Here is a 13,860-nt window from a genome sequence, read left to right as displayed (position 1 = left end):
ATTTGGATAATAAGTCAGATCCTGTAGTCTCTGCCTTTAATTTAGGCATTTAGAATGTTAACCTTTACTATGGTAATTAACATGGTTAGATTTGAGTCTCTCACCTTGCTATTTGTTTGAGAACAGCTTTCGACTTACAGGAAAATTGAGCAGATAGAGTACAGAGAGTTCCCATAGACCCAGCATTCGTTTTCTCCTGTTAACACCTTATATTCATATGATGCATTTGCCACAGTTCCTGAACCAGGATTGGTACATTTCACTTACTGACATTTTTCTGTCCCAGGACACCATGTTACATGTAGTAAGTGACTTGTGTTCTTAGGGTCTCTTGCCTGTAATAGCTTCTCAGCCGTTACTTGTATTTGATGACCTTGATAATTTTGAGGAGTACTGCTCAGTTATTTTGCATGATACTGGAATTTGTGTGATGTTTTTCTCATCATGGTGGGTTTGAGGGAAGGAATACCACAGAAGTCAAGAGCCATTTTCATCCCATCACATTAAGAGTACATACTGCCAGCATGATTTATTGCTGCTGTTGTTGACCGTGACCAGCTGGCTGAAGTAGGTTTATTATTAGCTTTCTCAACTGTGAAGTTACTCTTTTTTTTCCCTCTACATGTGGTCCTGTCACTGTGCCAGCCTACACTTCAGGAGTGTCCATGAGGTGTTCATGAGGGCAGAGCAGGAGGCATGAGCTCCTTCCTTCCTTTGATGTGATCCTTCCCCGGCCTCAGGGAGTCCTCGTGCCTGTGCTATGCAGGGAACGTGCGTCTGCCTCCAGGGGTCCCTTGCACCTCTGGGTGCCCTCCTGGTGTGCTCTGTCCCTGCATTGTCCCACACCCTGGACTCAGAGACCCTCAGGCTTCTGTCTGCTCCCTGAGCCCAGACCATCCTTGTGTCTCTTTCAGGAGCTAATGCTCTACATCTAGAAAACTGGTTCGTTTGGTTTTTTAATAAAAAAGATATTTAAAACCCACCACGTGCCAGATGTACTTGGGACTCAGTTCATACGATTGGTGAAAGCTCCTGCTCTCTGGGTGCTTACATCCATTCGGGCAGAGACAGACCGTCGTCATACACAGAATATACTTACATTCACATTATATAAAGTGAGAGGGTGATGCACACCATAGAGAAGACAGGTCATGATGAGTAAAGTGGTGGGAGGTTACAGGTTTTTTTCTCTTTTTATTTAGGTGTAATTGACAAGTAAATGTTAATTATACTTACGGTGTAGAGTAACATGCCGGTTTAATAGCTGTCACCTCACGTACTCTTTTTTTCCCCTTTGGAATGCGGAGAACACTTCAGATCTACTCTCTTAGCAAAGTTCAAGTATAGAGTAGAGCAGTATTGACTATAGTCACCATGCTGTACAGTAGATCCCAGAGCTGATGCCTTAGAACTGAACGTTTGTATTCTTAAATCAGCATCTTTCCGCTTCCTGCCTCCAGCCCCTGGCAGCTGTGGCTCTACGCTCTAGTTCTCTGTGTTCACAGCTTTTTTAGATTCCTCATATAAGTGGCATCGTGTAGTTTTGGGGGGTTCTTTCTGACTTATTTCACTTAGCACAGTAGTCTCTAGATTCATCCATGTTGTTGTACATGGCAGGGTTTCTTGTGGAATCATAGTCCACTGTGTATATATTGTGTGTGTATAAACTTGTTCAGTCGCTAAATAGTGTCTGACTCTTTTGTGATCCCATAGGCGTCTGCCTCTAGGGGTTTCCCCCGCCTCTGGGCACCCTCCTGGTATGCTCTGTCCCTGCATTGTTCCACACCCTGGACTATATATAGATATACACACACACAGACACATTTTTAATCCATTCATCCATTGATAGACACGTGGGAGGTTTCCATGTCTTGGGTGTTATAAATAATCCTTGTGAACATGGAGGTGCAGGCAGATCTTTGAGACTCTGAGTTCCTTTCTTTTGTGTGTATGCCCAGTAATGGATCATGCGGTTGTGCTATTTTAGTTTTATGAAGAACCTCCACACTTTTCCATGGTGGCTGTGCCAGTTTATGTCCCCACCAGTAATACACAGGGCGGGGGGTGGGGCGGCGCTCCCTTTTCTTGACATCCTTCCCACACATGTTATTTGTTACCTTTTTTTGGATAACGACAGTTATGACAGGTGAGCAGTGATCCTCATTTTGGTTTTTGACTTGTGGTCCCCTAATGATGAGAGATGTTGAACATCTTTTCATGTGCTGCTTGGCTCTCTGTATGTCTTCTTTGAAAAACTGTTTAAAGTCCTTTACCTATTTTTTCTTTTAATCATAGGTGTTTTTTTGGTTTTTTTTGCTACTGAGTTATATGAGTTCCTTATGTATTTTGAATATTAGCCCCTCATCAGGTACATGATTTGTCAATATTTTCTTCTGTTCAGTAGGTTGTTTTTTTCATTTTGTTGATGGTATCCTTTACTGTACAAAAACTTTTTTTTTTTTGAGATTTTTTTTAAATTTATTTTTTTATTGAAGGATAATTGCTTTACAGAATTTTGTTGTTTTCTGTCAAAGCTCAACATGAATCAGCTATCAGTCAGTTCAGTTCAGTTCAGTCGCTTAGTTGTGTCTGACTCTTTGTGACTCCATGAATTGCAGCACACCAGGCCTCCCTGTCCATCACCAACTCCCGGAGTTTACCCAAACTCATGTTCATCGAGTTGGTTATGCCATCCAGCCATCTCATCCTCTGTCGTCCCCTTCTTCTCCTGCCCCCAATCCCTCCCAGCTCAGGGTCTTTTCCAATGAGTCAACTCTTGGCATCAGGTGGCCAAAGTATTGGAGTTTCAGCTTCAGTGTCAGTCCTTCCAATGAACACCCAGGACTGATCTCCTTCAGAATGGACTGGTTGGATCTCCTTGCAGTCCAAGGGACTCTCAAGAGTCTTTTCCAACACCACAGTTCAGAAGCATAGGTATACATATATATCCCCTCCTTTTTGAACCTCCCTCCCATCTCCTGCCCCATCCTACCCCTCTAGATTGATACAGGATCCCTGTTTGAGTTTCCTGAGCCATGCAGCAAATTCCCATTGGCTATCTGTTTTACATATGTTAATGTAAGTTTCCATGTTACTCATTCCATCCATCTCACCCTCTCCTCCCCTCTCCCCACGTCCATAAGTCTATTCTCTATGTCTGTTTCTCCATTGCTGCCCAATAAATAAATTCTTCAGTACCATTTTTCTAGATTCTGTGTATATGCATTAGAATACAATATTTATCTTTCTCTTTCTGACTCACTTCACTCTCTATAATAGGTTCTAGGTTCATCCACCTCATCAGAACTGACTCAAATGCAATCCTTTTTATGGCTGAGTAATATTCCATTGTGTATATGTACCCTAACTTTTTTATCCATTCATCTGTCGATGGACATCTAGGTTGCTTCCATGTTCTAGCTATTGGGAATAGTGCTGCAGTGAACAATGGTATGCATGTGTCTTTTTCAATTTTGGATTCCTCAGGTGTATGCCTAGGAGTGGGATTGCTGGGTCATACAGTGGTTTTATTCCTAGTTTTTTAAGGAATCTCCATACCGTCTTCCATAGTGGGTGTATCAGTTTACATTCCCACCAACAGTGCAAGAGCATTCCCTTTTCTCCACACCCTCTCCAGTATTTATTGTTTGTAGACTTTCTGATGATGGCCATTCTGACCAATGTGAGGTGATAATCTCATTGTGGTTTTGTTTTGCAGTTCTCCAATAATGAGTGATGTTGAGCATCTTTTCATGTGTTTGTTAGCCATCTGTTTGTCTTCTTTCGAAAAATGCCTGTTTAAGTCTTTTCCCACTTTATGATTGGGTTGTTTGTGTTTTTGGCATTGAGTTGTTTGTGCTGCTTTTATATTTTGGAAATAAATCTTTTGTCAGTTGTTTCATTTGTTATTATTTTCTCCCATTCTGAGGGTTGTCTTTTCACTTGCTTATAGTTTCCTTTGCTGTGCAAAAGCTATTAAGTTTAATCAGGTTCCACTTGTTTACTTTTTTTTTTTTCCCCATGTTACCCTAGGATATAGGTTATAGAGGATCTTGCTTTGATTTATGTCATCGAGTGTTCTGCCTGTGTTTTCCTCTGAGTTTTATATTTCTGGTCTTACGTTTAGGTCTTTAATCCATTTTGAGTTTATCTTTGTATGGTGTTAGGAAGTGTTGTAATTTCATTCTTTTACATGTAGCTGTCCAGTTTTCCCAGCACCATTTATTGAAGAGGCTGTCTTTGCCCCATTGTATATTCTTGCCTTCTTTGTCAAAAATAAGTTACCCAGAAGTACATGAGTTTGTTTATGGGTTTTCTATCTTGTTCCATTGGTCTATATTTCTGTTTTTGTGCCAGTACCATACTATCTTAACGTCTGTAGCTTTGTAGTATAATCTAAAGTCAGGAAGATTGATTCCTCCAGCTCCATTCGTCTTTTTCAAGACTGCTTTTGCTATTTGGGGTCTTTTGTGTTTCCATATGAATTTTGAAATTTTATGTTCTAGTTCTGTGAAAAATGCCATTGCTAATTTGATAGACATTGCGTTGAATCTGTAGATTGCGTTTGATAGTATAGTCATTTTCACAATATTGATTCTTCCTACCCAGGAACATGGAAAATCTCTCCATCTGTTTATGCTGTCTTTGATTTATTTCATTAGTGTCTTATAATTTTCTGTGTACAGTTCTTTTGTCTCAGCTAAGTTTATTCCTAGGTATTTAATTCTTTTTTTTTTCCCAATGGTGAATGGGATTGATTCCTTAGTTTCTCTTTCTGATTTTTCATTGTTGTATATAGAAATGCAAGTGATTTCTGTGTATTGATTTTGTTTCTTGTCACTTGGCTAAATTCACTAGTAATCAGCTCTAGTAATTTTCTGATAGTATCTTTAGGGTTTCATAGGTACATCATCATGTCATCTGCAAATAGAACTTTACTACTTCTTTTCTAGTAATTTTCTGATAGTATCTTTAGGGTTTCCTAGGTACAGTATCTGGAGAAGGCAATGGCACCCCACTCCAGTACTCTTGCCTGGAAAATCCCATGAATGGAGGAGCCTGGTAGGCTGCAGTCCATGGGGTTGTGAAGAGTTGAACATGACTGAGCGACTTCACTTTCACTTTTCATTTTCATGCATTGGAGAAGGAAATGGCAACCCACTCCAGTGTTCTTGCCTGGAGAATCCCAGGGACAGCGGAGCTTGGTGGGCTGCCGTCTATGGGGTCGCACAGAGTTGGACACGACTGAAGTGACTTAGCAGCAGTAGCAGCAGCAGGTACAGTATTGTGTCATCTGCAAATAGTATGAGCTTTACTTTTTTTCTGATATGGATTTCTTTTATTTCTTTTTCTTTTTTTTTTTAAAAAATTTATTTATTTTTTATTTTACTTTACAATTCTGTATTGGTTATTTCTTTTTCTTCTTTGATTGCAGTAGCTAGGATTTCAAGAACTATGTTGAATAATAGTGGTGAAAGTGGACACCCTTGTCTTGTTCCTGATCTTAAGGGAATCCTTTCAGTTTTTCACCATTGAAAATAATGTTTGCTGTAGGCTTATCAGAGCTTCCCTGGTGGCTCAGACGGTAAAGTGTCTGCCTGCAATGCAGGAGACCCAGGTTTCTATCCCTGGGTTGGGAAGATCTCCTGGAGAAGGAAATGGCAACCCACTCCAGTACTCTTGCCGGGAGAATCCTACAGATGGAGGAACCTGGTAGGCTACAGTCCACGGGGTCGCAAAGAGTCAGACATGACTGAGCGAGTGCTTTGCCTTTTTTGCCTTTGGTAGGCTTATCTATGGCTTTTGTTATGTTGAGGTAGGTTCCTTCTATGCCCATTTTTTGAAGAGTATTAATGATCAATGGGTGCTGAATTTTGTCAAAGGCTTTTTCTGCATCTGTTGAGATTATCATATGATTTTTATCTTTCAGTTTTTTAACATGGTGTATCAAATTGATTGATTTGCATGTACTAAAGAATCCTTGCATTCCTGGAATAAACCCAACTTGATCATGGTGTATGAACTTTTTTTTTTTTTTCCCCCAAGAACTCAGTGTTTTATTTCACCATTTCTTGCATTTGAAGTACTCCTTGATGACATCCTTGGCCTGGGACTCTTTGCCATAGTCCTTAACCACCACACAACTTCAACCAACCACTTCACGGGGTTTTCTCTCTCTGTCAGTTTTACAGAGGCCTACCCATTCCCCTAGTTTCTTGTTGTCATCAACATTAATCAGGTTGATTTGAATGCTTAACACAAAGGACCTCCACCAGCTTGAAATACATAGGCTCATCACAGTTGGATGCAAGCACACATAGATGGGCTTGACGCTTGTTTAAGGCCTTGGCAGCTTTGTGAATTCCACATGCTAAGCCATAGTGGATGAGGGTGGTGTTCAGCACCTCTTGCAGAGCAGTATTAATGTCCATTACACCTCCAGCAGCAATGCCTTCCTCGGCCATGGCGGTGGGTTATAGGTGGAGCCGAATCTTTAATGCACCCGAACCTCCCCCTCCACGTGGCTCCATGACAGCAGGGAAAGAGCGAGCTTTTTGATGTGTTACTGAATTCTGTTTGGTAAAAGTTTGTTGAGGATTTTTGCATCCATGTTCATCAGTGATATTGGTCCGTAGTTTTATATTTTTATGCTGTGTTTGTCTGGTTTTGGTATCAGGGTGATGGCCTCGTAGAATGAGGTTGAAAGTGTTCCTTCCTCTGCAATTTTTTGAAAGAGTTTTAGAAGGATAGGCATTAGATCTTCTCTAAATGTTTGATAGAATTCTCCTGTGAAGCCATCTGGTCCTGGGCTTTTGTTTTTTGGGAGATTTTTTTATCACAGCTTCAATTTCAGTGCTTGTAATTGGGTTGTTCATAATTTCTATTTCTTCCTGGTTCAGTCTTGGGAGATTGAACTTTTCTAAGAATCTGTCTGTTTCTTCCAGGTTATCCATTTTATTGCCATATGGTTGTTCATAATAGTCTCTTACAATCCTTTGTATTTCTGCATTGTCTGTTTTCCATTTCTAATTTTGTTGATTTGATCCTTCTCTTCTTCTTGGTGAGTCTGGCTAAAGACTTGTCAGTTTTGTTTATGTTCTCAAAGAACCAGCTTTTAGTTTTATTAACCTTTACTGTTGTTTCTTTCATTTCTTTTTCATTCATTTCTGTTTGAATCTTTTTTGACTTCTTTCCTTCTACTAACTTTGGTTGCTTTTTTGTTTTTCTTTTTCCAATTGTTTTAGGTGTAAAGTTAGGTTGTCATTTGATGTTTTTCTTGTTTCTTGAGGTGGGATTGTATTGCTATAAACGTCCTCTTAGAACTGCTTTCACTGTATCCCATAGGTTTTGAGTTGTCATGTTTTCATTGTCATTTGTTTCTAGAAATTTTTTAATTTCCCTTTTGATTTCTTCAGTAACCTGTTGGTTATTTAGAAATGTGTTGTTTAATCTCCGTCTGTTTGTGTATCTTACAGTTTTTTCTTGTAATTGATATCTAGTCTCATAGCGTTGTGATCAGAGAAGATGTTTGATACAATTTCAGTTTTCTTAAATTTACTGAGGTTTGATTTGTGACCCAATATGTGGTTTATCCTGGAATATGTTCCATGTGCAGTTGAGAAGATGATGTATTCTTTTGCATTTGGATGGAACGTCCTGAAGATATCAATAAGATCCATCTCATCTAATGTATCATTTAAGACTTGTGTTTCCTTATTAATATTCTCTTTTGACGATCTGTCCATTAGTGTGAGTGGGGTGTTAAAGTCTCCTACTATTAATTGTGTTACTGTCAATTTCTCCTTTCATGTCTGTTAGTGTTTGTCTTATGTGTTGAGGTGCTCCTGTGTTGGGTGCATAGATATTGCACCCAAGAGGGTGTCCTCCTCTTTGATTGATCCCTTGATCATTATGTGGTGTTCTTCCTTATCTCTTGTAATCTTCTTTATTTTAAGGTCTATTTTGTCTGATATGAGGATTACTACTACAGCTTTCTTTTGCTTCCCATTTGCATGGAATATATTTTTCCATCCTCTCACTTTCAGTCTGTATATGTCTTTAGGTCTGAAGTGGGTTTCTTGTAGACAGCATATATATGGGTTTTGTTTTTGTATCCATTCAGCCAATCTGTGTCTTTTGGTTGGAGCATTTAATCCACTTACATTTAAAGTAATTATTGATAGTTTCCTGTTGCCATTTTCTTAATTGTTTGGGGTTGATTTTGTAGATCTTTTTTCTTCTCTTGTGTTTTTTGACTATAGAAGTCCTTTTAACATTTGTTGTAAAGGTGATTTGGTGGTACTGAATTCTTTTTTAACTTTTGCTTGTATGAAAAACTTTTCATTTCTTAATCAATTTTGAATGAGATCCTTGCCTGGGTACTGTAATCTTGGTTGTAGATTTTTCCTTTCAGTCCTTTAAATATATCCTGCCATTCTTTTCTGGCCTGCAGAGATTCTGCTGAAAGATCAGCTGTTAAGCATATAGGGTTTCCCTTGTATGTTGCTTCTTGCTTCTCCCTTGCTGCTTTTAATATTCTTTCTTCGTGTTTAGTCTTTGTTAGTTTGATTAGTACGTGTCTTGGCATATTTCTCCTTGGATTTATCCTGTATGGGACTCTTTGTGCCTCTTGGACTTGATTGACTATTTCCTTTTCCATGTTGGGGAAATTTTCAACTATAATCTCTTCAAAAATTTTCTCATACCCTTTCTTTTTCTCTTCTTCTGGGTCCCCTATAATTCGAATGTTGGTGTGTTTGATACTGTCTGAGAGGTCTCTGAGACTATCCTTAATTCTTTTCATTCTTTTTACTTTATTCTGCTCTTCAGAAGTTATTTCCACTATTTTATCTTCCAGCTCACTGATTCGTTCTTCTGTTTCAGATATTCTGCTACTGATTCCTTCTAGAATATTTTTAATATCAGTAATTGTGTTGTTTGTATGTTTATTCTTTAATTCTTCTGGGTCTTTGTTAATTGATTCTTGCATTTTCTCCGTTCAGTTTTCAAGGTTTTTGATCATCTTTACTATCATTATTCTGAATTCTTTTTCAGGTAGTTTGCCTATTTCCTCTTCATTTATTTGGACTTCTGTGCTTCTAGTTTGTTCCTTCATTTGTGTGGTATTTTTCTGTCTTTTCATTATTATTATTATTATTTTTTAACTTACTGTATTTGAGGTCTCCTTTTCCCAGGCTTGAAGGTTAAATTCTTTCTTCCTTTTGGTTTCTGCCCTCATAAGGTTGGTCCAGTGGTTTGTGTCAGCTTCATATAGGGTGAGATTTGTGCTGAGTGTTTGTTTGTTTGTCCTCTGATGAGCAATGCTGAGTGAGGTGGTAATCCTGTCTGCTGATGATTGAGTTTGTATTTTGGTTTTGTTTGTTGGTTAGATGAGGAGTCCTGCACAGGATTCTGCTGGTGGTTGGATGATGCCAGGTCTTGTATTCAAGTGGTTTTCTTTGTGTGAGTTCTCTCTATTTGATACTCTCTGGGGTTAGTTCTCTGATAGTCTAGAGTCTTGAAGTCAGTGCTCCCACTCCAAAGGCTCAGGGCTTGATATTGAGTTTTGCGTGGTTTTGTTTATTCTTTTCCTCTGGTCAGGTCCTCCTGTCCACTCTCAGCCTGTGTTCTGCATGCACTTCTGTGTCTGAAGGTGCATTCCTGATGTATCCGTGGAGAGAGATGTACTCCACGTCCACCTACTCGTCTGCCATCTTCTTGTTCTCCTGTACAAAACCTTTTTAATGGAATGTAGTCCCCATGTTTATTTTTGCTTTTGTTGCCTGTGCTTTGGGTGTTATATCCAAAAAGATTGTTGCCAAGTCTGATGGCTAGACATTTTTTTTACATTGGGTGTTTCTTTTTTTTTAGTTATACAGTTTCAGCTCTTACATTTAAGTCTTGGATCCATTTTGAGTTGTTTTTTGTATGTGAGGTAAGATAAGGGTTTTATTAATTCTGTTACATGTGGCTGTCAGTTTTCCCAACATTATTTATTGAAGAAATTGTCCTTTCCCCTCAAGTATTCTTGGCAGCGTTGTTGAAGATCAGGTGGTCACATACATGTGGGTTTATCTCTGGGTTCTCAGTTCTGTTCCATTGGTCTGTATGTCTATTTTGTGCCAGTAGCATACTTTTTTGATAACTATAGCTTTTCAAAGTAGTTTGGAGTCAGGAAATGTGATGCTTCCAGCTTTGTGCTTCTTATTCAAGATTTCTTTAGCTAGTCAGAGTCTTTTGGTTCCATGCAAATTCTAGGGTTGTTTGATGTACTTATGCAAAAAATGCCATTGGAATTTTGATAAGGATTGATTGCATTGAATCTGTAGATTGCTTGGAATATTTTTACTTGAAGATTTTCACAGTATTCTTCTAACCCAAAACATGGGGATATGTTTTCATTTATTTGTCTTTAATTTCTTTCATCAGTAGCTTCAGGTTTCCAGCTTACAGATCTTTCTCCTTTTGGTTAGATTTATTCCTGGGTTTTTAATTCTTTCACTTGGAGTTGTGAGTGGGATTGTTTTCTTAGTTTCTTCTTCGGATAGTTTGTTGTTAGTGTACGGAAATACTGCTGGTTGTGTATCACAAGTCAGGTAGACTTTTCTTCCTTATTCTTCATTCTTTTTTCTTTGTGTTCCTCTAGCTGACTAATTTCACATGACCTGTTTTCGAGCTTGTTGATTATTCCTTCTGCCTTGAGTCTGCTTCTGCCCTGTGCTTTTCTCCTTTGTGTCCGATTCTATTACTGTTTACTTGTTTGGCTATTGATTGCCTCCTTCTAAGAGCAGGTACTGCCTCTTTGAGGCTGAGTGAGCATCTCTGCTGGGGCTTCCCAGGGGCCTCAGTGGTAAAGAGCCCCCCTGCCTCTTTGAGGTTGAGTGAGCAGCTCTGCTGGGGCTCCCCAGGGGGCTCAGTGGTAAAGAGCCCCCCTGCCAGTGCAAGAGATGCGGGAGACATGGGTCTGACCCCTGGGTCGGGAAGACCCCCTGGGGAAGAGCATGGCAGCCCACTCCCTCATTCTTGTCTGGAGAACCCAATGGACAGAGGAGCCTGGCGGGCTGCAGTTCACAGAGTCACAGAGATCAGACATGAGTGAGCACACAGCACACACACAGGCAGCTCTGCAGCAGTGTCCGGCTTGCAGGAGGTATTGCAGGAGGCGGTGCTATCTGTTCAGTGTGGACTTGAACATGTGTGCATGAGAGCCGTGTCTGGATGAAGGGATGGAATGTGACTGTGGCTTCAAGGCCTGTTTCTAATTTTCAGTCTCATTGGGTCCATTAGTTTTGTTTGTTTTGGTTTGGTTTTTTTCCTGGTGGGAGATAGATTTTATTGAAGCTCTTTATGTAAAACACGGACTGTCTCTTTGTCATCAGTGTTTCCACTTTGTCTTTGATTTTGATAGTCTTTAACTTTGACTTTTAAAATGCAAGTGTCTCTTGTTAGAAAATCCTGCATGTATTATTATTATGCCAGGCAAATATATATAGTTGTGTCTAAAAACTCTTTAGTTACTTTATTTCCTTTATTATATTTTTAGCATCTTGTCTGCTTGTACATCACCTGAAAATCCTTTTTGAATTGAGACAAAAGCTCCTGCTAAACTTTGCTAATAAATCTTACTCCTCAGGTTATTTTTTGAAACTGTTTTTGTTGGGGGGGTTAAGGGATTTTTTGTTTCCTTTTGTTTGCCTATATGATTTCCTTGTAAAATAATTTTTTTATATTTGCTGTTATGTAGGTAAATTACTGTGTATATTGAAACCATTAAAATTGCTATACTGAATCACGTGCTTGGTGAACTTAAGCCAGTTTTCCTTCGCCTTTATGTAGGAGGGAATGAATCTCAACCAGAAAGCCAGGAAGACCCCCGGGAAGTACTTAAAAAGACATTGGAATTCTGCTTGTCTAGGTAAGGATGGTAGTGTTTTTCTAGCAGCTGGTACCTAAGGTGTTTCATGTTGTTACTCTGTATAGATGTAGTACTTTACATGTTAACATGTTTAACATATTGTTAAGCTTCTCAAACACTTTCTTAGAACAAAGATAAGCTAGAAATAATTTTTAAAGATTGACTGACTTACTGATTTTGATTGTATAAAGTGCAGTACACTTGCTCTCTCTGCTTCCCCAGATGTCTTTGACAAAATTGACCCAAGGTCAGAGAGATGGCAAATAGCAGAGTACATCGTACACATTCATTCCTCTCATGAAGCTTCCTTTTAATAAAGATGTGAAAATTTTTTTTTAAAAGCTGTGAACTAAGAAAGATTGTCTTCTTTCTGCAGGGAGAACCTTGCTAGTGACATGTACCTTATATCACAGATGGACAGTGACCAGTACGTGCCAATCACCACAGTAGCTAACCTGGACCACATCAAGAAGCTCAGCACCGACATGGACCTGATTGTTGAGGTGCTGAGATGTAAGTGGACTGCAGTCCAGGCTGTGTCGTCCATGGTCCACACGGCATTTTTCTGGCCAGCGTGACACTTAGAGGCACAGCTATTCGCGCTAAGGACTCGACGGCAAGTGGTGCCTTTGTCACCCTCCAGACTTTGTGACAGTCTGGTGAGGTGCACGTCGCACTGGGCATCAGTGTGCTGTGGAACCACAGCCTCAGGCACATCCTAGGTTATGGGTGCTGAGAGTTGAATGGGCTAGCGGGAAGAGTGTGAATGAGAGGTGCAGTCAAGAGCTCTTCAGGGTGAAGGAGTGTGCATGTGAATCAGCACGCCCTGTCAGAGGAGTTCTTTTCAAATTCCTGCTTCCTGCTGAAGTACTGGTGATATATTATTGTGTTGTTCCTTAACAGCAAATTGTGAATGAAGTTATTTCTTGGACATTTGGCGATGTCAAAGGGAAGTTTCACGGTTACTTCAGAGACCCATGGGAATTCAGGAAGGGTAGATATTTTAAGTGTGAACTTCCTGGTGCACTTTGCAGATGGAGGTTCCACAACTTTACCATTTTATTTGTTTTTAAAAGCCACTGTGCTGCTGCTGCTGCTGCTGCTAAGTCGCTTCAGTCGCGTCCGACTCTGTGCGACCCCACAGACGGCAGCCCATCGGGCTCCCCCATCCCTGGGATTCTCCAGGCAAGAACACTGGAGTGGGTTGCCATTTCCTCTCCAATGCATGACAGGAAAAGGGAAAGTGAAGTCGCTCAGTCATGTCCGACTCCTAGCGACCCCATGGACCGCAGCCCACCAGGCTCTTCCGTCCATGGGATTTTCCAGGCGAGAGTACTGGAGTGGGTTGTCATTGCCTTCTCCTGTACTGAGGTATAGTTGACACATCGTGAACTATGTATTTAAAGAGTACGGTTGAGTCGATCATCCCGTGTGCATTGGCAAAAGCTTTACCACAGTCAGGATTACAGACACTGCTGCCTAGGGTCTCCTTGTGCCCCTGCAAGGCCTCCTTCACAGAGGGGCTGTTCTAGGTTTTCTAGCAGGTGTGTGATGGTGTCTCATTGTGGTTTTAATTTCTGTTTCTTTAGCACCTGGTGACATCGAGCCATCTTTCAGGTGCTTCATTGCTGAGGTGTCTGTTCAGATGCCTCACTTCTGTTTTCTTTTTATTTTACTTTTTTAGTTTTCTTACAGCTGAGATTTGAGGGGCATATATATGTGTGCAATTTGAGATATGTGATCTATATTTAAGTCCTTATTAGAAATATGGTTTGCAAATATATTCTCCCAGTCTGTGGCTTCTCCTTGTTCTCCTAATAGTGTCTTTTGAAAAGCAGAGTTTTGAATTTTTTATATAGCCCAGTTTATTAATTTTTTTCTTTTATGGATCTTGCTTTTGGTGTTGTACTTAAGAGATCTTTGCTTAATCCAAGGTCACATTTCTG

At 40.0% G+C, this 13,860-nt stretch overlaps 1 protein-coding gene and 1 pseudogene across 2 annotated transcripts in view; one reads left to right on the top strand and one right to left on the bottom strand.

Annotated features, from left to right (window-relative positions):
- Positions 1 to 13,860, top strand: part of LARP4B (La ribonucleoprotein 4B) — a 56,180-nt gene that overhangs the window by 24,871 nt on the left and 17,449 nt on the right. For both annotated transcript variants that reach the window (XM_040247953.1, XM_040247952.1), the window contains 2 exons: positions 11,836 to 11,914; positions 12,291 to 12,427. In XM_040247953.1, the coding sequence (XP_040103887.1) occupies positions 11,836 to 11,914; positions 12,291 to 12,427 (216 nt within the window). The remainder of the gene's footprint in view (positions 1 to 11,835; positions 11,915 to 12,290; positions 12,428 to 13,860) is intronic.
- Positions 6,042 to 6,543, bottom strand: LOC120868945 (annotated as a pseudogene).

The sequence above is a fragment of the Oryx dammah genome, unplaced genomic scaffold (genome assembly GCF_014754425.2).
Source record: "Oryx dammah isolate SB20612 unplaced genomic scaffold, SCBI_Odam_1.1 HiC_scaffold_10, whole genome shotgun sequence".
Classification (NCBI taxonomy): domain Eukaryota; kingdom Metazoa; phylum Chordata; class Mammalia; order Artiodactyla; family Bovidae; genus Oryx; species Oryx dammah.
Note: the sequence above shows the minus strand (reverse complement) of the source record. Positions and strands in the feature narration are given on the sequence as shown.